The sequence below is a fragment of the Marmota flaviventris genome, chromosome 13, assembly GCF_047511675.1.
Source record: "Marmota flaviventris isolate mMarFla1 chromosome 13, mMarFla1.hap1, whole genome shotgun sequence".
Taxonomy (NCBI): Eukaryota; Metazoa; Chordata; class Mammalia; order Rodentia; family Sciuridae; genus Marmota; species Marmota flaviventris.
This window is the reverse complement of record NC_092510.1, coordinates 68,926,705-68,954,552: the sequence shown is the minus strand read 5'-3', so window position 1 is coordinate 68,954,552 and position 27,848 is coordinate 68,926,705. Positions and strand designations below refer to the sequence as shown.

At 37.6% G+C, this 27,848-nt stretch overlaps 1 protein-coding gene across 2 annotated transcripts in view; it reads left to right on the top strand.

Moving 5' to 3' along the window:
- Rnf38 (ring finger protein 38) overlaps positions 1-27,848 on the top strand; it is a 129,254-nt gene that overhangs the window by 53,906 nt on the left and 47,500 nt on the right. The window contains exon 3 of one of the 2 annotated variants that reach the window (XM_071600748.1): positions 27,215-27,364. The exons of the other annotated variant lie outside the window; for it this stretch is intronic. Coding sequence (XP_071456849.1) covers positions 27,215-27,364 — 150 coding nt within the window. The remainder of the gene's footprint in view (positions 1-27,214; positions 27,365-27,848) is intronic. 2 annotated transcript variants of the gene reach the window in all.

The window sequence follows — 27,848 nt, the reverse complement described above, 5'->3', positions numbered from 1 at the left end:
AAAGTATTGAAAATTAAAGTTTAGTATGGGGTTATAGCTCAGTGGAAGAGCGCTTGCCTCACACGTGTGAGGCACTGGGTTCAATCCTCAGCACCACATTAAAAACAAACAAACAAATAAATAAAATAAAAAATAAAGTTCACCACAGGTTTAGTATCCCTTATCTGAGAGTTTTTCACATTTTGGAATGTTGGCATAGATCTCTGTGAATATCCTACCACTTCAAATTTTGGATTTTTAGATTAGGGATGCTCAACCTGTACAATAAAAATAGCCATGCATGATTCCCTACCACCACCCCTGGTACTGGAGATTGACTTCAGGGGCGCTTTACCATTGAGCTACATCCCCACCCATTTTTTGAGACAGGGTCTCTCTTACTTGCTCAGGCTGGGATCCTCCTGCCTCAGCCTCCCAAATCACTGGGATTATAGGTGTGTGCCATTTACCCTGATAATATATACAATGTTAAGTTAAAAGAAGAAAAATGAGGAACCGAAAACTTTATTAATGAAAAATTCAACAAGGAGTTTAGAAGCCTTTAGAATATGAGTAAGGATAAACAAAGTAATGTGGCAAAGTTAATCCATTAAAAAGGTGAATGTATCAAAGTTGTTGATTAAATGATAGATTGGTTTAAAAAGCAAAATTTCAGCTTATGTTTTATATGAGATATGCTTGAAATGACAGAAAAATGAAAAGATAAAGATAATATCAAGCACTAGAGGCTGGGGGTTGTGGCTCAGAGGTAGAGCACTTGCCTAGCATTGTGAGGCACTGGGTTTGATCCTCAGCACCACATTAAAAAAAGTATCAAGCACTATACAACCAGGTAGAAAGAAATGACATTTTGAATAGAATTCAAAGCATAAATTATTAATCTGCCTAAGAGTCAGAAGGCATAATGCATAGTGAAAATAGGACAATTATGAACCAACACATCTTTGACATCATGATATATATTTTTGGGATTTTGTTCCTAGCTCATACACTCCCCAACAATATGCCAGGTGTGGTGGCCTGCACCTGTAATCTCATCTACTTGGAGACTGAAGTGATTGCAAGTTCAAGGCCAGTCTCAGAAACTTAGTGAGACTTTGTCTTAAAATAAAAACAAAAAAAGAACTGGGATGGGCTCAGTGGTAGATTGTGCCTCCGTCTAATCCCCACTACAAAAACAAAACCCCCACTTCACCCTGCAAGGCAGTCATAGTGACTAATTTTGCTCCTGCCTTGGAGCTGGCCAGAAAGAAATTTTTTGACCTACCTTGTCTGAAAGTAGATGATAAGATCCCCATTTCAGAGGGGTTCTGCCCCATCCCCACAAGAAAGGAATGCTAAAGAATCTGGACAGACAGGCCTTGCTGGGTTTCTTCACCCAAACTACTATCATTAGATCATACACTTTTTGTCCAGTTACATGGTTACCAGGGGCTGGGGATACAGCTCAGCAGTGCATACTTATCTAGCATGCTCTGATCCCTGGGTTCTCTCCCCAGCAAGACAAAAAGAGAGAGAGAAAGAAGTGGTTATCCATGCTTTAATCATGCCTGGGCAATGAAGTTTCCATAAATCCCTAAAAGAACAGAGTTCAGAGAGCTTACTGATAGCGAAACACTTGGATGTTCTTGGAGGGTGGTGCATCTGGAGGAAGCATGACAGCTCAATGCCCCTTCCCTCATGCCTCACCCTGTGTCTTTTCATCTGAATCCTTTGTAATATTCTATATAATAAACAGGTAAGCATAAGTGTTTCCCAGAGTTCTTTGAGGTATGCAGGCAAATTAATCAAATCTGAGGAGGTCATTACGGGAACCTGAGTTTATATCTGGTTGCTCAGAAGTATAGTCACAAACGGGGCTTGTGACTGAGCTTCTCAACCTGTGAGATCTGAAGATATCTCCAGGAAGATAGTATTAGAACTGAATTAAATTAGAGGATACCAAGCTGATGTCTGCTGCTGTAGCATTGTTTACTTGCTGGTGGGGAAAAGTCGCCATGTTTTGAAAAGTCTTCTCTGTTGATTGTATGAGAGCATAAGAAAAGAGTTCATATTGTTTGTACTAAACACCCCAATTTTAAAGAATATCTTTAATTGTAGATGGATATGATATTTTTATGTAATTTTTTTATTGCGGTGATGAGAATCAAACCCAGTACCTCCCACATGGTAGGCAAGCACTCTACCACTGAACCACAACCCCAGCCCTTACAAATATTTTTTAATATGTTCTATTTTTATGGACACAATGCTTTATTTAATTTATTTATTTTTATGTGGTGCTGAGAATCAAACCCAGTGCTTCACATATGCTAGGCAAGTGCTCTGTCACTGAGCTACAACCCCAGCCTGACTAAACATCCCAAATATTTAAGCCAAAAATCATTAGAAATATGTGAAGAAATTGACAGAATTACAACTGTAGAAAGGATGGAGATGCTTGGAAGAAAGAATATCATTTAAGAGATTAGTGTGAAAAATAAAAAAGGTTAGTGTGTTGCTGTGTATAACAAATTACCACAAATACAGTTGCTTATAAGCCAGCATTTATTATCTAACAGTTTCTGTGGATCTGGAGTTCAGGCATAACTGAATTGTATCTGGATCCTCTGCTTGGGGTCTCACAGTCTTTGGTCAAGGTGTTGACTGGGATGTATTCTCATCTAGAATCTTGACTCTGGAAGAATCCGCTTCCTCCAAGCAGATTCATGTTCAAGCATTCATGTTGTTGGCAGAAGTTATTTCATCATGACATATGACTGAGGGCCCTGGCCTCTTACTGGCCTCCAGTCAACTACAGGTTCTAGAGTCTGACCACAGTTCTGTTGTGATCTTCTTGTTAAGCAGTTCACAACTAGCTATTTTCTTCTTCTAGACTATAGGAGAGTCACTAGTCAGCTGAGATGGAGTCTTATGTAAGGAAACATAATTGCAGGAAAGATATCCTGTCACTCTTGTCATATTCCTCTGGTTAGAAGTAAGTCAAAGGTTTCATCTGCATTCAGTGGAGGGGATTACACAGGGTGAATATGGAAAATGTATTATATCCATACAATCAAACTTATTGATTTGTCAATTTCATTGATTGGCATTGATTCATCAATGATTACCTGAGTGTGCCTCCATTGTGGTATTGAAAAAATTAGTATAAGGAAAACGTGGCGCACTCCTATAATCCCAGTGATTCGGGAGGCTGAGGTAGAAGGATTGCAATAAAAAAAACCCAACCAGATAAACAAAAAGAATTAGAAATGAGTAGAAAGCTGATTTATTAGTTCCTATAACATCAGAAAACATGCCTTAAATATTTTAGTAATAGTTTTATTGAGGAATAATACATATACCATAAAATTCATCCTTTTGGTTTTTATTTCAGGGTCTTGAGTACTTTCAACAAATTGAACAATTAGCCTTACCATCTGATTTTAGAATATTTTTATTTCCCCAAAAACCCATACTCAAAAATGAGTTACTTTCCATCATCTTTTTCTTAGTTCCTGGCAGCCTCTGATCATTCTGTCTATAAAACATCATGTTTGGGGCTGAGGATGTGGCTCAAGCGGTAGCGTGCTCATCTGGCATGCGTGTGGCTCGGGTTCGATCCTCAGCACCACATACAAACAAAGATGTTGTGTCCGCCGAAAAGCTAAAAAATAAATATTAAAAAAATTCTCTCTCTCTCTCCACTCTCTCTTTAAAAAAAAAAAAAAATCATGTTTGGCTTTCCTTACTTAGCACGATCATTTTAAGGTTCATCCTGTAGTGTGAGTCAGTATTTTATTCCATTTTATGAGTGAATAATATTTGATTGTATGGATATAACACATTTTCCATATTCACCAATTGCTGGGTGTTTGGTTGCTTCGATTTTGTGGTTATTATGAATAATATTGCTGTGAATGTTTGTATGTAAGTATGTTTTTGTTTACTTGGTCACATGATAGATTTTTGTTTAATGTTTTGAAGAACCAGAAAACCATTTTCAAAACAGCTGCACCATTTTTTATATTCCCACCAGCAATGTATTAGCATTCCCATTTCTCTCTCTCCTTACTAACGTGTTTAGATTGTGTGTTTCAGATTATATCCATTATGTGAAGTGGCATCTCATTGTAGTTGTATTACATTTCTATAATGATTAATGTTGCTGAATATGTTTTTATATGCTTATTGGCCATTTCTAAATCATCTTTGGGAAAATGACCTAATTTTTATATGTGGTCTTTCAATATGGATTTCTCTGAATAATTATATGAAAAGAAAAGTCAGTTAAAGACCTTTTTTTTTTTAAAGAGAGAGAGAGAGAGAATTTTTAAATATTTATTGTTTTAGTTCTCGGCAGACACAACATCTTTGTTTGTATGTGGTGCTGAGGATCGAACCCGGGCCGCACGCATGCCAGGCAAGCACACTACCACTTGAGCCACATCCCCAGCCCTAAAGACCTCTTTTGTTGTTCTACTCCTTGTGCTTAAAAACAAAACACAACAAATCCCACCCATGTCCTCATTTATATAGTTACATGTGTTGATATGGACAATGAGGAGATACACAGATAACTGTTATTTTTTCTTTTCTTTCTTTCTTTTTCTTCTATTTTTTTTTTTTTTGATTGATTGATTGAACCCAGGGGTGCTTTATCACCGAGCTACATCCCCAGCCCTTTTATAAATATTTTATTTTGAGACAGGATCTTGATAAGCCAATTAAATTGCCTTGAACTTGGGATTCTCCTGCCTCAGCTTCCTGAGTCGCTGTGATTACAGGCTTGTGCCATTGCACCCAGGCCAATAAATAAACATTCTATTGAATATCGAGCATTTCCCCTCAATATTGTCTCTGCCTTCATTGCATAGTTGAATTGAATTCAAGCTAAATTGTTCTGATTTTTTAATGGCGTATAATGAATTACCCTAAAATTATTGGTGCATAGCAATAGTACTTTTAGTATTTTTCATGATTTCAGGATTTCCTGTGTTCATCTAGGTGGCTGTTGATTGGAGTATGGCATGCAGTTGCAGTCAAATGGTGACTGAGACTTTAGTCATCTTGAAGACCTCCTCACCCATGTGCCTGATGGTTGTCAGCTGGAACTTCCCCAAGGTTCTCAGCCTAAGCACTTATATGTAGCCTGGGCTTGATTCTAAGAATGAGTGTCCCAAGAAGACCAGGCAGATGCTATGGGTCTTTTTTATGACCTAGCTTTAGAAGTCACAAAGCATCATTTCCAACATAGTCACAGGTCTGCCCAAATTCAGAGGAGAAAACATCAGCCGTACAACTGGGGAGGAACATCAGTGTAACATTTTAAGAAGAGAATGTAGGATATGAGAACTTTCTGTGGCCATGTTTGAAAATAGAATCTGCACACACACTATATATATATATATATATATATATGAAACTTCAGTTAAAATGGCTGGATAATGTTCCATCAGAAGAACATGGTAATTTAACAAGTCTTTAATTGTAGAATTGGCAGGTCATTTTAAAGACACTATTATGCATTTGTTCATCAGATATTTACTATGTGTCAGTTGAGTCACCAGAGTACAGTAGGGAATAAACTGATAAGGAAGGCTCTAGAGGTGTTTATTTTTTGTGGAAGGAGCAGAAAATAAATTGAATTTGTAAACTAGTAAATATTCAGATGCTCTAAATCAAGGGTTGGGGAAGGTCTTTAAGAGGATGACACTTAGGCTAAGATCTGAATAATGAGGAACAAGTCATGTGAAAATCAGGGTCATGAACAAACATTCCAAGGGAGGATACAGGTGGTGAAAAAGCCCAAAGACTGAAAAGATTGGCTGATGTGTGTAAGCAAGTTAGATGAAGGTGGGAGCATATGAGAAATGAGGTTGGAGAGGTAGGCAGAAACCAGATCATATAAATCTTTGCAAACCAAGGGAAAGAAGTTTAGACTGTATTCTTCCTTTTATGGGAAGCCATTGGAGGGTGGTGGTAGTTGTCACATACCCCACCCCCACCCCTCAATCAAAGCAGAGTTAACTGTGTGCTAGGGGCCACGGGGCCACAGGGCCACAGAGTGCTGGCCACTCCCTGTCTGGTACCTGGATTACCCCTGGCCTCTACCCCTTGCTGGCCACCCATGGCTTCCCTTCCCCCAGGCTCCAGCCCTTCTCTGCCAGGGACACAGGACAGTTCAGTAGTAGTAAGTGTAGTCACATTAGTATGCAGTCTCAAGCTCTTTTCATCTGGTACATCTGAAATTCAGTGTATTCTTTTTTTTTTTTTTTTTTTAAGAACTTAACCTTTATTTTGTGCATTTTTTTTTTAATGTGATGCCTTACCTGTGATAGGCAAGTGCTCTATCACTGAACTACAGCCCCAGCCCCTAGGTGTATTCTTTTTAAACAACTCTCTCTTCCTCTCCATAGCCCCCGTCAACCCCCATTCTTTCTACGAATTTGACTATTCTAGGTTCCTTATATAAGTTGAAGCATACACTGTTTGTCTTCTGTGACTGGCTTATTTCACTTAGCATGATGTCCTCAAGAGTCATTCATATTCTTTTTAAGGCTGAATAATATTCCATTATTTGACATGTCAAACATTGTGTTTATCCATTCATCCATAGATGGGCACTTGGGCTGTCTCTACTTTTTTTCTTAAATCCCTACAGTACTGGGAATTGAATCCAGGGCCTAAGGAACATGCTCAGCAAGTGCTGTACCACTGAGCTACATCCCCAGCTCTTTTTATTTTTGAGATAAGTTCTTGCTAAGTTGCCCAGACTGGCCTGGAATTTTTTTCCCTGACCTTGAATTTGCATTCTTCCTGCCTCAGCCTTCTGAGTTGCTGGAATTATAGGCAGGCATCCACATTTATCTTAAATAAATAAATAAAACCAATTCTTTACTCCTTTTGACTTTTTGAACAACCCTGCTGTGACCATGGATATACAAATACCTCAAGACATTGCTGTCGGTTCTTTTGGGTATATATACCCAGAAGTGTGGATCAGATGGTAATTTCATTTTTAACATTTTGAGGAGCTGTCATACTCTTTTCCATAGTGGCTATACCATTTTACATTTCTACCAATAGTGCAAGAGGATTTTGATTTTTTTCCCCCACATTTTTCCCATTACTCATTACTTTGTTTTTTCCCTTGTGATTGGTGAGGTTGAGCATCTTTTCATTTGCTTGTTGGTTGTTGGCCATTTGTTATGCATCTTCTTTGGAGAAATGTCTGTTCAAGACTTCTGCCAGTTTTATTTATTTATCTTAAATAAATATTTTTTTAGTTGGACACAATACCTTTATTTTTACTTATTTATTTTTATGTGGTGCTGAGGATCTAACCCAGGGCCTCGCACGGGTTAGGCGAGTGCTCTACTGCTGAGCCACAACCCCAGCCCCTGCCAGTTTTAAATAAGGTTCTTTTTTTTTTTTTTTCCTGTTTATTTGTAGGAGTTTTTTGGGTATTTTGATTTTAATCCCCTATTAAACATGATTTTCATATTTTCACCCATTTTATAGATTACTTTCTCTTTTGTTGAATGTGTACTTTCATACACAGGCATGTTTAATTTTTATGTAATCCAGTTTGTCTAAATTTTGTATTGTAGCCTGTGTGTTTGGTGTCATATGCAAGAATTCATTGCCAAATCCAAATCCAATAACATAAAGCTTTTTTGCCCTTGTGTTTTTCCTAAAAAAAGTTCTATAATTTTAGCTTTCGGTTTAGGTCTTTGACCTATTTTGAGTTAATTTTTGTATGTGGTTTGAAGGATCCAGTTTCTTCTTTTGCGTGTGAACATCCAGTTTTCCTAGCTGTTGAAAAGTTGTCCTGTCTTTACTAAATGGTTTTAGCATCCTTGTGGAAAATCATTTGACCATACATCTGTAGGTTTATTTCTGAGCTGTTTATATTCTATGCCATTGGTGTTTATCTGTCTTTATGCATGTACCACATCATTTTTGATTATTGTAGCTTTGTAATGAGCTTTGATAGGTTATTTCTTAAATCTATATTATTTATTACATTAGAATTACTGTGTCTAAGGATATGGGCAACTTTTAGTCATTGTCTCTTTATATTTTTCACAAATTCATATGTGTCAGTTTTTGTTTCTGCCTAAACTATATGAGAACAGTTGTCTCATTTTCTTTTGACATCATTGAATATTATACATAGTGTCATTTGCTTTATAAATATGATTGATAAGAAATTGTGTCTGTTATTAAACTAATATTTATTGTAACTAACATTAGAACTACTGAGATTTTATAGATTTCATGTTTATTAGACATTTAGATTTCTCTTTTTTTCTTTTGAATTGTGTCTTTTTTGCACATATTTTCTCTTCTATGGGATATTCCTTTTTGTCATCACTTTATAGGGGACATTAAATCTGGTGTATTTGCAGAAATTTTTCCATATTGCCTTTTAATTTTTAAGTGATTTTTATCTTATTCAAAGAAATTCTTCATTTAAAGAAATTAAAGTGATTTGGAGGGCCAAAACTATCAAGTGTGTTCCTTTAAAATATGCCTTATTTTATGTTTAGGAAGTTGGTCTCCATTTAGATATTGATTGTGTTTTCTTAGTTTTATTAACTTTGTATCCTTTCTGAGCTATCTGAAATTTATTTAGTACATAGTATTATGTGTTTCTAAATAGTTCCCACCTTGCTTTATTGTGAAATATCTTGCATAATTAGAAATATGATGTAGTAATATATATTTTGATATTATTGCTGACATTCTTTTGGTGATCTTTAAAATATCTTTTCTTGTTAAGTTTATTTTGTTTTTATTTATGAAACACTTGTAAAAAATAAGCAGGGGACTGATGCATAAACTTCCTGTGGGAGCTTAAATGATATACTCACTCCCTAAAGAATTGTGATACTTTAAGTGTTTTATTTAGGGTTATGGTTTCTGTTTTGTGATGCAGAGTAGAATTTTGCTCAGGCAACACATTTCCTTTTTTATCTGAGATATGCAGTCTGGAAAGGCCTGTGGCATAGGGAGGAAGGCTCAAGGTTTGTGGAGAGTTGCCGCATATTACAAATGTCTGTGCAAAACCATAGGTTAGGCAGGGTTCTACATTTCATGAATAGAAGATGCTAGAATTTTACAGCAGTATGTGTCATCCTCTCCAGATTGACTCTCCAGATAAATGACATCCCTTAGGATTCTCTAGGGTAAAGTCTGTTCCTCATCAAACATAGTGGAAGTAACCAGATGAACACTGGTCCACTAAGAGAGCATTCTGTTTCTTGCATCTTAAATTTCAGATTCTCTCATGCCCATGAATTTCTTCTTAGCAATTGCTTTTGTATTGTTTTCCCCTAAGTGAAGGAATTAATTTGCTTCTGTTTATTTTTTTAATATTTATTTCTTAGTTTTTGGTGGACACAACATCTTTATTTTATGCGATGCTGAGGATCGAATCCAGCGCCCCGCACATGCCAGGCGAGCGTGTTACCGCTTGAGCCACATCCTTAGCCCGTGCTTGGTACCATCCTTTTTTTCTTGAAGCATATATGCAAATATAGTCAAATATTAAGTCCTTTTTTAACTGACTTTTCAAGTTACATTTTCCTTTAATTCCTAGTTTTTATTTCCTCTCAATTGTACCTGACCAGTTTTGTCTTGTTTTCTCAGGTACTTCTGTGGGACTCCCTAGGTATCTCTTCTGAGGCTTACCCCTTCAGCCAGTCCTTTGACCTAAGGCCTATGGGTCACCAGCTTTTTATGAACAGCTATTGCTGTTCTCACTAATGTTCCTTTGGCTTAAGTTTGGACCCAGTTCCTAGGTTATGGCATTTAATAAACTATAGTAAGTCTCAAGGATTTAGCAGGTAGACATTATAACAAAGAGAACTTAAAAAACTGGATATGAAATATGTCTGCTCTCAAAATATATTGGCCTGTTTGGCTTCAGGGCTTTTCTCTCTCTAGGGCTTGATTTGCTGCTGTCTTTAGGGTTATACTTTCTTTTCAGAGAAAGTTGGCATAAACACTGCTTGCTGTTTCCTACTCCAGAAACTTTTTAAACTTCTAAAGTTAGCTCTCTGCTCAATATAAATACTTTATAAACTTCTTCCATTTACTCTAGAAAGTTTACTTTTATTGATATATTTTCAAATGTATACCAACATATACATATATAAAAGAATATTTATGATATTTTTGTAATTGCAAAATCACTAAAAATAACCTAAATATAAGACATGATTTTTTTAAAAAAATTTTTATTTGTTGATGGACCTTTATTTTATTTGCTTATTTATATGGTTCTAGGAATTGAAACCAGCCTTACATGTATGAGGCAAGCACTCTACCACTGAGCTACAACTCCAGCCTTAAGACAAGATTTTAAAAACAAAGGGTGGCTCATTCCTAACAATGAAATAGTAGGCTTTGTTGAAAAGAATAACCTAGATCTATATGTGGTAAACTTTTCTGTGCCTCTTACTGTCCAGTGGATTTGGCTGATGACTTCAGCCTGAATTTGCTTTACCCCTTCACACTTTTACTGCCATAGAGCTTTCCTCCATTACCCCAGTTGCCGCAGTGCGCAGTGGGGTTCCTGTCATCTCTCACCCGTATGGTGGAAACAACCATCTAACCAGTCTCCCACCTCAAAGCCAGAAAACTCAGTGGACTTGGATTTTGGTGAACCTTTGCTGCCCCCTTCTGGTGTTTGGCAGGTGTTATCACTTCTGGGTGAAACTGATAATGCAGATTATTTTATAGTAGGTCAAGTCTTGGTATGCTAGTAGATACTGCTTAGCCAGTACATCTTTGCCCTCGGAGCAGCTTCGTCGTATTAGGTTCTTTTAGCTGGTTTTGGTGGAAGGAAGGAAACTCTTAGGAGATTGAGCAGAGAACTAACTTTAGGGAAAAGTTTCAAGTTTACTTTTTATCTTCTTTTTCAATCTTTTCACTGCCTACTTTTCCTTTGTTTTTGTACTTCTCCTTGGAAATTTACTGCTAAGAAGAATGGAGTTCCCACTGCTATAAAATGTTGACATATCATTAATTGAACTATTTACTGAACACATGGCATGTCCTAGACACTTTGCCAGATTCAGTGAGAGTTCTTGGCTTCAAGGAGTTTTTCCTGTGTGTTAGGCACAGAGTCAATTAAATACACAGTTTCAAGACAGCATGATTAATACTATGTTAGAACACACAGGAGAGGCCACTAACTCAGGAATAGTCGTTGGGATTATTGGAGTGAGGTTTTAGTCAGGACACTTGACGGTGGATTAATGACAGAACGGCTCTATTCCTGATAGCATAACCAATGGGGAACTATCTGCATTAGTAAAGATCAGGTACTTCTAGTAGGAAGACCATTCTCTACCCAGCATCTATTTTGGCATTTTCCCTCTACAGGAAAGGTTCTTCAGCTTCTAGACAAATGATTAACTTTATCTGTGGCTCTTTAATCATGGCTTTCAATATCTTACAACAGAATATAGCCCTCTTTCTATCTTTGTACATTATGTCATCCACCATTCCCCAAACTTGCATATCTGTGATAGACAAAGCAGAAATGAGAACTGCCCTTGAGCGTACATCTAACAGGGAAATAGACATTTAATAAATACTTCAAGGTGTTACGATAGAAATGTATGAAGGGACAAGAAAGAGCCTATAGCCTTATAGTCACTGTTTTTGTAAAATGATCCTTCAGATAATCATTATTTTGATTTTCTTGATGTCTAGAAAGGCAGAATTGATCACAAAATTTATATTTGCTGTTTGACAGTTATTAAGTAGCATTTATGTGAAATTTGTTTATAATCATTGTTTATGCCATATGCTTGAAAATGTACTTACAGCAGCAGTACCCTTCATGATTCAGAGATGGTTTTCCATAAGCAGATTGTGAATTTCAGAATGAGATCTTCCTTAGAATATGTACTAAGGTTGTAGTTGGTTTTCCTTAGAAATAAACAGAAAATCTTACCGGATACTTAAAGTAATTTAATTTCAAATACAGTTGGCTAACCAATGAATTCTCCCAAACATATAACAGAGTCATAACACCAATCTTACAACAGTGCATCTAGAGAATAGGAAAGAGAGAGAGAATACTCCCTGAATAACTAAAAACTTTTTTTTTTTTTTAAAGAGAGAGAGAGAATGAATTTTAATTTTTATTTTTTAGTTTTCGGCGGACACAACATCTTTGTTTGTATGTGGTGCTGAGGATCGAACCCGGGCCGCACGCATGCCAGGCGAGCGCACTACCGCTTGAGCCACATCCCTAGCTCATAACTAAAATCTTTGTAATAAAACTTGACAAGGACATTCAAAAATGGAAAATTACCACTAGCTCACTTAAGAATACAAATGTAAAATTCTAAACAAAATATTCATAAGCCAAACCCATCAGTATATTAAAAGGATAATGCAATAATACCAAAATTGATTTACTAGGAAAATAAAATTGGCCTAACAGCCAAAAACCAGTCTAAATCATACATTAACAGAAAATCATAATTATGAATTGCAGAAAAATTAGACAAAAATGCTAATTTTTAATAAACCTTACCAAATTTGAACCAACTCCCTGAATTTGCTAAAGGGTTGTACAAAAAAACACTGCAAATCTAATACTTAAAAATTGAAAGTTTCCACTTGAGATTTGGAATAAGAAAAAAGATAACTGCTCTCACCATGACTCTTTAGCTTAGGACTGCTTTAGCTTAGGACTAGAGGTCCTAAGCAGTGCAGTAAGACCAGAAAATGAAAATGTTGAAAAGAAATTCAACAGTCATTGTTTTCTGCTAAATAGTATTTAAACAAGATTATGTAAATTAAAAAATTCAAAAAGTTTTTGAGATGAACTATTGTAATTTATAATTGAATTGTGTATTTTTTTTAAAGAACAAATCCAAGAACTAAAATATGCAGGACCACTGCAGAATACTGTGAAAGATTATTTTAAAAAATTAAAGATTAAATGGAAGGATGCATCTGACTCATAGATAAGAAGTATTATGAAGATATCAGTATTATGAAGATATCAGTACCCCTTCATTTGTCTCTTCAGCAAGTTTCCCGTGTTCTTTTCCTCTATTCTGCCTTTGAATTCTTATTCTAAAATTCCCGTGGAAATTTTTTAAAAAGCCATGGTACTTTTTAGGGGGTACTAAAAAAGACAACCTGTGCTAACTCATAAAAAGAGGTCTTATAAAACAACAGTAATTGTGATAGTGTGGTATTGGCACAAGAATGAATTGATTAGTAGAATAGACTGCTGAGCCCAGAAACAAACCCATGGGTATATAGATACTTGGTTTTTTAGCCGAGGAGCAGTTGGAAACAACAGTTGTTTTTTTTTTTCATTATGTGATGCTGTGTCAAACAGATGTCCACCCGGAACAAAAGCAAAAACCAGCTTTGTTACCACTTTACCAAAAACCAGTTCCTGGTCATGTATAGACCTAAATGTGAAAAGGGATGTGTAAAAACTCTAAGAAAATAATATGGGAAAATATCTTTATGATCCAAGTGTAGAGGAAGGTTTTTTGTTATTTTTTTCTTTTTTCCTTCTTTTTTGGTGTGTGTGTGTGTGTGTGTGTATATGTATGTATGTATTGCTTGGGGTGGGGGGAAGCTAACCCTTGCTGCACATGCTAGGCAAGCATTCTATTACTGAATTATATCCCCAGCCTGGCAAGTTTCTTTTCCTTTCCTTACATCCCTTCCCCACCCACATCCACCCACCACTTTGTCTTTCTGTTTTTCTTCCTTCCTTTTTTTGTAAGTGCTCAATTCAGGTATTCTAGGCATTTGCTCTATCTTTGAGCTACATTCCAAGCCTCTGGAGGATTTCTTAAACAGGATAACAATAATAGACAAACCCCAAACAACTTTTCAAGTGGGAAAAATTAATGGTGTGTTTCTTTTGTTAGGAGTGATCAAGAAAAACATGATGATTCTCCCTCTGGAGAATCACTCTTTGTGGAGATTTAGAATTGAAGACATTTAGATTGCTTTTTTTCCTTTTGAATTGTGTCTTTTTGCACATATTTTCTCTTCTATGGGGGTATTCTTTTTTGTCATCACTAATTTTTAAGTGATTTTTATTTTATTCAAAGAAATTATTCATTTAAAGAAAGTGATTTGGAGGGCCAAATCTATTGGTGTGTTCCTTTAAAATATGCCTTATTTTAAGTTTTAGGAAGTTGGTCTCCATTCAGATATTTATTGTGTTTTCTTAGCTCAGAAAGGATACAAAGTTAATAAAACTATCTGAAATTTATTTAGTACATAGTATTATGTGTTTCTAAATAGTTCCCACCTAGCTTTATTGTGAAATATCTTGCATAATTAGAAATATGATGTAGTAATATATATTTTTAATATTGCTGACATTCTTTTGGTGACCTTTAAAATGTCATTTCCTATTAAGTTTATTTTGTTTTTATTTATGAAACACTTGTAACAAATAAGCAGGGGACTGAGGATAAACTTCACTTGGTGATTAATTCTAAAATTATGTGCATTTCAGTGTGGTGGCAGATACCTAAATTAAGTTTTGTGATGGCTGCTGTTATTCTTGTGTATTAAGAATGGCAGGACTCAAGGATCAACAATCTCATTAACTACCAGACTCATTCGAAGGCATTTAAATATTTTCCTATTTGGTAAGCAGGTTTGGTTTTGGTTTGTTTTTATTTTAAAAGCTTAAATATTTTCCTATCTCCAGCTGAACAATTTTTTAGTAGGCATTCACAGTTGTAAAGAGCAATAAAACCAGTTGTAAAGGGCAGTCTTAAATTCTCAAAAAGCTCTTGCTACAGCAACTACTTTTCCTACAAATGCTATGCTGTCCCCTAACCATATGTGCCTCTTAAACGGATTTTCATCAGTTCACTAGTTGTACTAGCCACAATCTAAGTGCTCAGTAGATACATGTAGCTAGCTAGTAGCTACCTTTAGGATAGTGCAGATGTAGAACATTTCTATCATTGTAGAAAGCTTTACTAAATATTTCTCCAACAGGATTTTCTACCTTTGTGGACAGACATCAAGTAAAATTTTGATTGAACAGTTAGTTGTTGAGGAGCTGCTCTGATAGAATTTAATCCTTGTCATTTAGTTGTTGAAATTGACCTACCTTAAAAGCCTATTTGCCCACTGGGTACTAGCACTAGATTTTTTGGTTAAGGAATCTTTAAAGAAATTGTAGTAGAAACTTCAAACTATCCAACCTGGAGTTGTGGCAGCATTATTTACATCTTGACAGACTTTGCAGGTTAAGCTCTCAGAGCTCAGTTAAGATCTTAACTGTTTGAAAGGTTTTCAAGGAGTTTTCCTCACAAAAGGTTGACTGAATGGCAGAAAAATTCACTTAAGCTTATGGGTGAGGAACTAAAGACAGCTGTTAAGAGGTTTTGGCTCTGTGATTAGCACAGAAATCCACCTTTTATAATTGATAATTTACCTTCCATTTCCCAATTTTCTTCTCCCTTTTCCCATAAAATAGCCCATATCCAAGCATGAAGGAAAAGGTGTTTCAGGGTGGTCGGCATTATGCATGAAAAGCTTTCTGTTTTAGCTGAGATTCTGATGGAAGAGCTGTAATGTGAGGCAAATCCACAGCAGTGAAGTGGGAAATGTTGAGGAACCCAACGCTTAGAAATGAATTATACTGGGTGCACCTAAAGGTGTGATTGAGACTTTAACTGAGCCATCGAGTGAAAAAAAAATTTTTGGATGTTATCTACAAGCTGGCTATTTTGAAAGACTGGCAGAGAATTTGGGGGAAGAGTCAGCTAGATAACTCTACATTAAAAAGAGTGTAGGGATCCGATGAGGGGGATATATGTTCATAGGGGCCTGTTATCTCATTTCAGCTTTCCTTTGCCCTGGAATTAGTTTGCACTTGCTGTTTGGTTTCAGATCTGGTGCTTTATTGTGATATGGAAGACAAATGTACACGGTTATTTCCTTCATAAATAGAATGTACAAGGTTTAGAGGGTTCTGAAACATCAGTTTAGCTTGATTCCCTCATTTCTTACTTTGAAGCAGCTGAGGTCCAGAGAGGGAAGGAAACAGGTTTAAGTAATGCCCAAAGAATTAGAACTTTGGTGTTCTGCTGACTGGACCTAGTCACCTTTAAAATATGTTAACCATCTTCCGGTCGTGGTGGCGCTTGCCTTTATAATCCCAGCACCTGGGGAGATTAATAGGAAGGAGGATTGCCAAATTCAAAGCCGGCCTCAACAATTTAGCGAGATCCTAAAACATACAAAACCCCACTGGGCAAGTGGCTCACAAGTACCCCTGCGTTCAATTCCTAGTACCCCCGCCCCCCCAAAAAAGAAAACCTCACCATCCTTGTAGGAATCTTCTACTTTTAAAAGCCCCCGTCTTCTGTGATGCTCTCCCCAATTCCTCCCTCCCCACTACAATACCATTTAACAATTTTTATCATTTATTGTGCTTTTATGAATAGTCTTCTCTCTTGGATCTTGAACATTTTCGGGAACCAAGCCTACTTCAGTCCGCATCCTTATTTTCACACTCTGCAGCAAGGTTTGAATAACTATCAGGCCTGTGAAGCTTTAGTCCAAGTTGGGGTCCAACCAGCTTGCTCCCTTGCGAGACAATTTTGTCTATATCAGTAAAAACTTCCATTCTCTTGGGCCACAGAATACATATTTGAGAATTCGATTAGGTTATTGTTTGCTGAATTTTGGAGTGGTAGGTACCGAGCAACAGTAACAACATACCTAGGAGAAAATGAATTGGGCAGCACTGCCCGAGCACCCGCGCAAAGGGCTGGGGCGGGGCTGCGCAGTGGTGCTGCGCGTCAGACTCTGTTGCCGGAACTGGTTCTGAGCGCGCTGAGACGCGCGCTGCCCCGCCCCCGCGGGGTGGAAACAAAGGGGACTCGGCACAGCGAGTAGGGCTGAGGGGGAAAGGGGCGGAGCGCTCAGGCAGTCTCGCGCTCTGGGCTTGCTAGGTTTGTGTCGGAGAGGGGGCAGGGCGCGCGCGGGGCGGGGGCGGGGGCAACATCCAGAAATGGGAGGGGCGTCGCTGCGCACGCAGCGGAAAACAGTGCGCCAGTGCGCCGGCGCGCGGCGAGACCGGGTCCGCGAGGGCCGAGGCTGGGTGCGGTGGGGCGGGGCCCCCTCGTGCAGCGGTGCGGCAGTGGCGAAGCCCCGGGCGGTTGGGGCGCAGGGCGGAGAGAATGGGGCGTCCAAGGTGTTAGACGGCTCTCAGCTCTCGGTGTGCAGCCGTCGTTTCTTGGCGCGGCCCGTGTGATGGTGCCCGGAGGAAGGAAGCGCCGTGACAGCGCCTCAGTCAGAGCCCGGGTTCCGGGGGTGAGGAGGCCCGGGAACGGCGGAGCTGGCGAGCTGGCCGCTGGCTGGGCGAGCGGTCACAATAGGAGGCGGCGGCCCAGCAAGAAGCCGCGGGAGCAGCCCCGCAGGGCGGAGCCTCCCCTCACAGGTACTGGCAGCAATGGCCGTTGGTTCCCGCGCGAGGGCGGGACGGGCCTCGGGCCGGTGGTAGCCGTGAGGAGGTTTGGCCCGAGTGCCCCAGCTCTCTTTGTTCCCGCAGCGGCGGCGAGGAGTGCGAGCTCAGCTAGCTTGAGCGCCGGCCCTCTGCCGCCTGGCAGATGGCCCGGCTCTCTCGCTCCCTCCCTCTTTGCCGAGGCGCAGGTGTAATGATGTCACCCAGGAGAACGCAGAACCCGGTCGCAGGGGTTCTCTTCTCCCGGCCTTCTGCCCCCTCGGGTTTCTGGACGGTCTGCGTTTTGTTCTCAGGGGATGGAAGTTCTTCCTTTCAGGGCTGAAGAATGAGAGAGGTTGGTTTTTGAAACTGGAGTTTTTCAGGTTATTGAGATCTAAAGAGAATAAAGTTTTTGTTTTGGTGTGTACTGCTTGTAAGGGAGGGAGATTTTCTTTGTGTTGCAAAAATGATATGTGATGTTAATAAGTAAAAGTTGAGTATGCTAATTCTTCCACCATAAATAGAAGTGAATACTTAAATGTAATCATTGCTATCATCTTATGAATTGCCTTTTTTTCCCTTCATAAGCCGTGGATTTAACAGAAAAGTAAAATGTGTTCAACGCTTATACATGCTCATCATACTAATTTATTATCTTACAATTCCAAGCCTGCCACATCAATATGGCTTTGTTTGCAGGTACTGTTGTAACATGTTTACCATAGTTCCTTTAAATAGCAAGGAGATCTTTTAATTTAGGCTTCAAACAAAATCCACTCATGGTTTTTACCGGCAGAATTAAAACCAAAGCGAAATTGTTCAGGAACACGATCTAAAGAAGGAATGCAACTGACACAGAAGTCAACAATGGAAACCTAAATATGTGGGTATGGAAAGGTGGAACACTTGATATTAAAATTTATAACTTGAATTTTAACTAGGAGTATTATTTCTTCAGTTAGCCCTTACCTGAGTTCCTCCTGCCTTATAACTTATATAATGCATTTCACACTTTGAAAACTTAGTCATAAATCTACACATTTATAAGGGTCCCTTTAAAGTCAATTCCTATAATATTCTCTTTAGACTCATTTCTAAGAGAATTGGAGGTTTTAAAGACTATAATTGAATATGTTCTGCAACCGACTAGCCACTTGGACCTCAGGTCCTCCAAAATAAGAAAGAACTGGACTTTTGGGCCCTCCACCTCTGATACCTTTTATAGCTAACCTAAATCGGCAAGTAGATACTGAGAATTTTCTGTGCTAAAACATTCTGACTTATGAGGAAAAGTAAACAGAATGACGTAGTCTGACATAATTGAATCTCGTAGCATCATAATGTAGAATGTAGGTCTATTGTGTTCTCTTTGCCAACAGCAGCAAATGGGCAAAAACCTAAACTTTTTAAAAGCACTGTTTTTTACCCAGTTCTTACTCTTTCTTAGGCTGCATGTAAAATATAGAGAGAAATCAAGATAAAAATTGATGAAATGATCAGTTGCTTGGTCAGTATGGAAAGACCTAGTTTATCTGTCTTAGCCGGGCAGCGTTGCACATGCCTATAATCCCAGTAGCTCTGGAGGCTTAGGATGGAAAGTTCAAGGCCAGCCTAGGCCATTTATTGAAGCCCTTAGCAACTTAAGCAAGACTCTCTCAAAATAAAAAGGGCTGGGGATGTTGCTTAGTGGTTAAACACTCCTGGGTTCAATCACTAGTACAAAGGAAAAAAAAAAAGATTATCTATCTACTAGTTTGTTTCATCTATTTCTCTTTGTTTCATGCTGCCCCTAGTTTGGTTTAGGCACTCCCATTTTGTAATTCATCTTGCTGGGAAGATAATTCTCTGTCAGTTTTTATTGTGCCATGGTGTCTGGGTTATTTTACTGATTTTCTGGTTTCCTGCTAAATTCACATATCAAATGACAACAGTTTTCATTCCTGTTCCATTGTAGTTAACCTATAGTTCACTTTTTCTCTGCTTAAGAGCAGTCAGATTGTAAGCATCCATTTGGAAGATGTAGTTCTGTTCTAGTTTATTCATAGGAAATGTTAAATACCTAAGAAGGCACTGTTAATCTAGAGGATATAAAGCAAATGCTTGAACTCTGTAGTAAATTAATGAGAAAGAAATTTGGAGTAAACAAGAAGAGGGATCATGTATATAGTCTCATTGTTTTCCAAACTTGCAAATATCTCCCCTCCCGTTATTTTATGGAACTCTGGACTAGGGAAAGGAAGTGCAAGGAGGTGGAGTACATGTCTATTTTCATTCATCTTGGTTTTGCCTTGCTCTCAGAAAGACATAGGTCCATTTAGTTTCCTTTAACTCAAAAATGGGAATAATAGCTTATTTTTAGAAAGAATTGCCAGTATTGGGCAGTAGTGAGTAATGATCATCCCTGAGGTAGATAGTACAGTTTTTTTTTTTTTTTTAATGGTTTTCCCCCTAGCCTATTAGCTTTTCAAAAATAATTTTCAGAGAACTTTTGACAGTTGAATAAAAGTAATAGAATGATTTTATTTCTTTTATCATCTCAATTGTGTGCCGTTGGTATTTATGTGTGTTTGTAGGAAAGATAACTGAGCCACATTCCTAGACCTTTTTGCTTTTTATTTTGAGACATCCACTCACAAAGCTGCTGAAGCTGTCCTTGATCTTTGGACTTCAGCTTTTCAGAATTAGAGTCTTGGTTCTTTTTTTTTTCTTTCTTTTTTTAAAAAATCATAAATATCCATAAATTTGATCAGTCTTTTTAAAAGCAGCTTTATTGAGTGGTAAAATTATAGACCATAAAATCCACTTGGTAATCAATTGATTGATAGGAGTTGGGCTACTGGGAATTGAATCCAGGGTGCTTTATCACCAAGCTATAGTCCCAGCCCTTTTTATTTATTTTTTTTAAACATTTATTTATTTATGTATCTTTAGTTTTAGGCAGACAGGTTATTTTGTTTTTATGTGGTGCTGAGGATCGAACCCAGTGCCTCACGCATGCTAGGCGAGCGCGCTACCACTGAGCCACAACTCCAGCCCCCCCCCCCCCCCCTTTTATTTTTTATTTTGAGATGGGGTCTTGCCAAGTTGCTTAGGACCTCCCTTGGTTGCTGAGGTTGGCTTTGAACTTGGGATTCTCCTGTCTGAGCCAGTGCCCCACTTAATTCATTGACTTCGGTTAAATTTTTACAGAGTTGTGCAGCCATCAACACAGTCCAATTTTAGAATATTTTTATCATCCCCTCAAAATTCCTGTACCCATCCAAACCAATCTTTTGCATGGCTTGAGGAGGCACACATTCCTGGCTCCAACGTCCTTTCCCCTGCTCCACTAGCAAAATCCTCTTGGAAAATTATGCTTCCAAAAAGTAAAAGCTAAAGAAACTTTTGCTTTAGGCCTAGTGATACAACTGTACTCAAAGCAACAGTGAGGTCTAAATACTTTCTCAGAACGGTAGGGGGGAATATCCCAGCAACAGGCACAGTACCAATAAATATCTCAGTGATTTATCCTGTCTCAATTTGATGAGGTGGACTTGTGGACAACAACTGGCTTTTGTTATTTTTTGTTTTGCGGTGCATCCTAGGCACTCACTTTCCCCAGCACAATCACTGACTTAAGTGGTGATCTGCAGGTGAGCTTTTCCCCTGTCCTGATCAAAACTTTCTGCTTGTCTTATTCTAACCAGATTCATTAAAAAACATTTAAAAAAAAAAAAAAAGGCAGGCTATGCTATTATTTGGTTACTTTGGAAGATTACTCTTTCAGTAGTTGAGTTCCTGCTTTAATATACTCTTTTAGGTGAAAGTGACATGCTGAATATGACATGGAGATTTGGTGTGCTTTTTTAGTTTTTATTAAGATATTTATGTACCTTTAATTTATTCATTTATTTATATGCAGTGCTGAGAATCTAACTCAGTGTCTCCTACATGCTAGGCAAGTGCTCATCACACCCACATCCCTACCCTTTAGAGTGAATTCTTGGTTTTTCTTCATAATCTTCTAAATTTTTATCTAAAATTTATGAGATTCCAGGAACTTAACCCCAATTTTTAAAAAAATATATTTATTTATGTATATATTTGTGAAAAAATTTTTTATGTAGCACTGAGGATCGAGCCTAGTGATTCACACATGCCAGGCAAGCCTCTGTTGCTGAGCCACAACTCCAGCTCCTTAACCCCAATCTTAATCATAACATTTACATGATTTTGTTCCTCTCTTACTTAATAGCATATGCATTTTTATTGCTATTTTTAATGGCTATGTAATAGTTCACCAAACTGGTGCACTATAATTTTTCTTAGCAAATGCTTACTGAACATTAAGCTTTTGGGGTACATTGGTGTATGCCTGTAATCCCAGTGGCTGGGGAGCTGAGATGGGGATCACAAGTTCAAAGCCAGCCTCAGCAATTTAGGAAGAACCTGAGCAATTTAGCAGGCAAGATCCTGTCTCAAAGTAAAAATTGAGAAGAGCTGGGGATGTGGCTCAGTGGCTAAGTGCCCCTGGGTTTAATCCCCAGTACCAAAACAAACAAAAAACATTAAGCTTACTTTTAAATTGTTGGTGGTATTGTGTTATGATGATGAATACATTTGTTCATGTTGCTTTTTCCTTATTTTGGAGCATAACAGAATTTATCAGATTAAAGATTGCAGATGCAGATTTTAGGTATGCTTTTCAAATTGTTCATAAAATCTGCCAAATTGCTTCCCAAGAGTTTAACATTTGCTCTCATGGAAACATGAGAATATTTGGAATCTTAAGACAAGTTGGATTTGACTTCATTGTGTAGATGCCAAGACTTGGACCTAGAGGATTAAGGACTGGCTAGAGGCAACACTAAGCCCTTGACTCCTTTTCATCTGATGTTTTTTCTTTTTTGTATTCGGTTTTGATTGAGTCCTTTTGACCAGCCCATATGCTGCTAGTAACAGTGAACAATTTTTTTTTTCTTCTGTGGAGTATTATGGCCAGTTTGGAGAAGGCAGTTTATTTAAGCCTTTGAGCACTTTGTTCTGTAGAAAGTGCATTATTTTAGTGCTGTCCTCTAGGGGTCATGTACTTACAAATCCTGTGCCTCACCTTTTTTGGGAAAATGTAAATGAATGAAGAAGAAAGCTGTTATCAGAAGCAGTTTTAGAAGGAATAAGTTCTGGACAATGTCTCCTAAATTCTGTAATTTTTAGCACATTAACTGATAATAATTATCAAACTCTCCAAGAAAAAGATTAAATTAAATTGTTGATTATATATGACTACCAAAACAGAAAGGCAACATTAAAAGTTGTTCTGAAAATAACAAGTATTGGGGCTTAAAAAGTTAAACTGGTTTTTGTAAACAGTCTTGTGAAACTGTGAGGTTCCCCCCCCCCCCATTATGTTGGGGTAATTACTCATACGGTTATATGTAAGTAAACATCAAAACCAAGAAACTCTAGGAGTTAGACGTAATCCTGTCTCAGGGATATTTCCATGGCTGTGCTTTTGCAAGTACAGGTTGCATCCTGAGAATAGGTTGAACAGTTATTTTATATTCTCCATGTTCTCCATATTCCCTAAGAATAGGTTGAAGTTAACCAAATCTTTGTAATGCTCAATAGTTTCCAGGCTAGAAAAAAATACTCATATCAATTTTCAGGTATACTTTAACATTATGTATGTTTGTATGTATGTATTTGGCGGGGGGGGGGGTGCCAAGGATTTAATTCAGAGGCACTTGACCACTGAGCCACATCCCAGTCCTGTTTTGTATTTTATTTAGAGAAAGGGTCTCACTGAGTTGATTAGCACCTCACTTTTTGCTGAAGCTGGCTTTGAATTTGAGGTCTTCCTGCCTCAGCCTCCCAAGATGCTAGGATTACAGGTGTGTGCCACTGCACCCATCTTAACCTTACAAGTTTAACTGAGGAAGAATTAGTGAAAACTTATCTAAAACAATTTATAAGGAAACATACTTATTATTTTTAAGTAGCTCTTGTGGAATAATTGTTACTAACCAAAGAAAATTATAAAGAAGAATGTTTCTTTTAAAGATTAAACTAAAAGATAGTTTAGTACATTGAGTATGAACCTTAGTGTATGATGGACTTGGGTTCAGATTATATAATTTTGCTATTTTTGAGGTATGTGGCTTTAAGCAAGTTGATTAAACCTAATATATAGTGCATAAATATTAGCCCGGTTCAGTTCCTGGTGTGAAGTTAGCTATTACCAGATTGAGATTTGATTTGTTTTTCTGGCACTGGGGATGGAACCTAGAAGTTCTCTACCACTGAGCCACATCTCAGCCCTTTTTATTTTTAGATAAGGTCTCACTGAGTTACTCAGGATGGTCTTGAACTTGCCTCTACCTCCCAAGTTGTTGGGGTTACAGGCATGCCACAACTCGCCAGCCAAATTGAAGTTTTAAAAACTCCTGTATGCTTAAATTTAAAATACCTTTATTCTTTCATAATTAAATTCTGGAGAAACTTCCTTCCCTTGAGTTTGGAGCAAAAAATTTTATCCTAGTTTTATATATACGTTAATTTTATGTGGTTTATTACAGATTACCACAAATCTGTTATAAAACACAAAATCTATAATGTTACAATTTCCATATATCAGGAGTCTTGGTATGAGTTGTCTGCTGGACCCCCTGCTCTAGTAAGTGTTCCAGCTCCTAGACACTCCTGTCAGGTCCCTACCATATTGCCTCCTTTGTATCCCTTTGCACAGTGTAGTAGCTTGGTTTGAAGGGTTAGTAAAGACCCTCTTCAGGTTCAAGAATGGCTCAGTTCCTTTTCTTCAAGAACTTTCTTTGATGAAGTTGGGCCCACCCAGGATATCTCCCTCTTGATCAACTTAAAATTGACTGACATTAGCATATGAAATCTGTCTTATTTACAGTCTTGTCCATATATAAGATCGAAGGGTTGTACCTGAAGTGGAAATCTTTGGGGGGCACCTTTTGCCTAACATATATATACCCAAAATGTTTTGTATATCATTTTATCTGGTGGAGGTGGGGGGCTTGATCAAGCTTATCTATGGTTTTGTCCTATACTTTTTTTTTTTTTTTAAAAAACAAGTTGCATAATGTCTGTTCATGTTTTTTTTTTTTTTTTAAAGAGAGAGTGAGAGAGAGAATTTTTTTTAATGTTTATTTTTTAGTTTTCGGCTGACACAACATCTTTGTATGTGGTGCTGAGGATCGAACCCGGGCCGCACGCATGCCAGGCAAGCGCGCTACCGCTTGAGCCACATCCCCAGCCCTCCTATACTTATTTTAACTACATGATTTGAATGTAGCTTTCTTCCACCGTATTTTAGTCCTCCCTTTTTGTAGACAGTTGGAGCTTCTGACCAAAGGAGGCTGTTTTGAGTAGGATAGAATATGCTTGAAAATATTAAGGCCACAGGGGCCTAGTTTGTTTTATTGTTGTTGTTATGTATTTTTTGTTTATATGTGACCAAAATCTTAAATTTTTAGAGGAGCAAAGAATGGAAGAGAGAAAACCTGACCCCTGATTTGTTTTCCCAAACAACTATTGGCACTAGCATTTTGTAAGACTCTTTGACTTGATTGTTGAAGGCAAATAACCTTATTTAAGCACACTACAAAAGTTATTTACCATACAAATTAAAAGCATTAGAGGATTACAGAGAAACATTTTGAGAGAAAATTGCTTTGAGATGATAAAAACATTCCTTAGATTGAGTGAGGAGCCAGGAATTTTGAAAATACCACCTCTTTCTAGGAAATCTTTTCTTACTACTCTTACCCTCAGATCAGCTGGGGCTTCTTACCTGTGTTCTATATTTGCCTCATTTAAATATTATACTATAGTTGACTGCTTGCATCTGTTAATTAGAATAAAGCTTACTGAAGGGTAGGATTCATGTTTTATCTTTATACCTTTCTTAGAACACTTAGCTCGTGGGAGGGAATCAGAAAATATTCCTTGATTGAGTGATATATACTTTATAGTGTTACAGAGGTAAACTTAAGCTCATGTCCAAAAATTTTGTGTCGCAAATTAATAAATTCTAAAATACTTGCCCTTGTGATTTGCTTTTATTCCTAGGAGGGTATTTTAAAGTATTTTTACTCTTATTAGTGGACATGGTTATGTTTACCAGACTCATGGCAAGCAAGAAAAAAGGTTATAAAAGAACTAAGGAAAGTTATTACAGCAAGGGTATTAATATAATGAACATTCCACTGCTTTCCTTCTCCAACTTCTTCCTTATTCTCTAGCCATACTGAACATTTTGCAATTTCCTGACTATACTATGGTCTTTTGCCAATTGTCCTAGTTTATAACATGTACTATTAAGGTACTTACACTATATAGTGATTTACTTTTGTTTTCTTTTTATTTTGCAGTACAAGGGATTAAATCCAGGGCCTTGTTCATACTGGACAAGTGCTCTACCACTGAGCTGTATCCCCAGCCCTTTTGTAACATACTTCTCAGTGGTAGGAAATCATGCCTTTCTTTCTGGTCTAGTGCCTGTCAAATAGACACTTCAATAAATATGAATAAATGAGGCAATGAAACTCTAAAACACAAGACAGTGTTAAACTATGTGATATTTAGTGTGGAAACAAATATATAAACCTCAACCACCAAGGAGAATTTCACCCTCACGGTAGAGTAGAACAGGTTGTGTGCATGATTTTTTATTTTTATTTTTTTGGTACTGGGGATTGAACTCAGAGCCACTCAACTACTGAGCCACATCCCCAGCCCTGGTTTTTTTTTTGTTTTGTTTTTGTTTTGTTTGTTTGTTTTATTTAGAGACAGGGTCTCACTGAGTTGCTTAGCACCTTGCTTTTGCTGAGGCTGGCTTTGAACTCGCAATCGTCCTGCCTCAGCCTCCCAAGCCACTGGGATTACAAGCATGCACCACTATGCCTAGCAGTGTACATGATTTTTAAGGTACTATAAACATATTTAAATATGAGGAGATTGAACCCAGGGAACTTTACCAGAGTTAACCTCTAGTTTTTTTATTTTTATTTATTCATTCATTTATTTTGATAGAGTCTCACTAACTTGCCTGGTCTGACCTCAAACTTGCACACCTACTGCCTCAGCCTCCCAAGTAGCTGGGATTACAGGTGTGTACCACCACAAGCATTTAAAAAGAAGTTTATTTACTTTGGGGCTTATGATCTTATCCTTTATTCCTTAAGAAAATCTCTAGGCTTATGTTGAGAGAGCAAAGATTACCAGTTAAACAAGGTTGCTATATATCATATGGTATACAGTCATATGTAAGATAGCTATAGAAGTTTTACCACAAATATTGTCAAGAATCCTATGCGTGATCATTTGGAAGGTTATCTAAAAGTAGAATGAGGGGAAAAAATTGTTAGTCTAGGCACACACATTGTTAGTCTAGGCATTCTATACTTAAGATATGTAATACTACCTCAAGTTTTCTTAACATGAAATCTAACCTTTAGGATTTCAGAATTAACATCAATAGAAATGGTGTACCCATAGGTATTTAGGAAACAAGAAGGATTTGGTGTTCTTGAGCCATGGCTCTTTTGCCTCAAAATTTTTATAAAGAGATCCATTGACAGAGGCAACCTTTGCCATCCTTATGTTTTGATGTTTAAAAATTTTAAAAATTTTTCCTGTCTCTGCTAACAGAATCATCAAATACTAGAAAATCCACTGTCCTTCATAGGCTTGATTCTCCATGTTGGTGCAGCTAGCCATGAACTATCCTTTTCTTCTCCCTCTTTTTCCCAGATATCTCCCGGGGCCAATTCAGCACCTCTACCTGGCCATCCTAACAAGGTGATTTGTGAAAGGGTGAGACTTCAGAGCCTGTTCCCTCTCCTCCCAAGTGATCAGAACACTACCGTTCAAGAGGATGCTCACTTCAAAGCTTTCTTCCAGGTTCTTATATATTTACCCTTTCCCTACACAGGGCTGAAAGTCACAGATACATTCTTGGTTGTTTCTAGGAAGGCTTAAAACATTTCTTATTATCATCTTCTTATTTTCTGTTGTACGTGGGAATAAATATTCTTCTTAGAGCACTTCTTCAACATAACTTTCAGCCATTGTTTTCTGAAAAATGTTTGGCTTCTCTTGAAATATTTTTACATTTTTTAACGATTTACCAGTCTGGTTTTTCAATCTTAGTCTTAATCACTTGTTCTAATAAGCCAAGTTTTGTTAGGAAAGTAGAAGATAAAAAATGTGTGAAAGTGTGTAGGAAATGAAAACATGAAAGCATATAAACTATTTTTATAAGTCATCATTTATTCATTTGCTTACTGCCCTGAGTTTCTAGTAATACATATTTCTGAGAGAAAGCATGGCTGTTTGGCTTCTGTGTCTTTTAGTTCCTATATGTTAATTACAATTTAAAATTTAA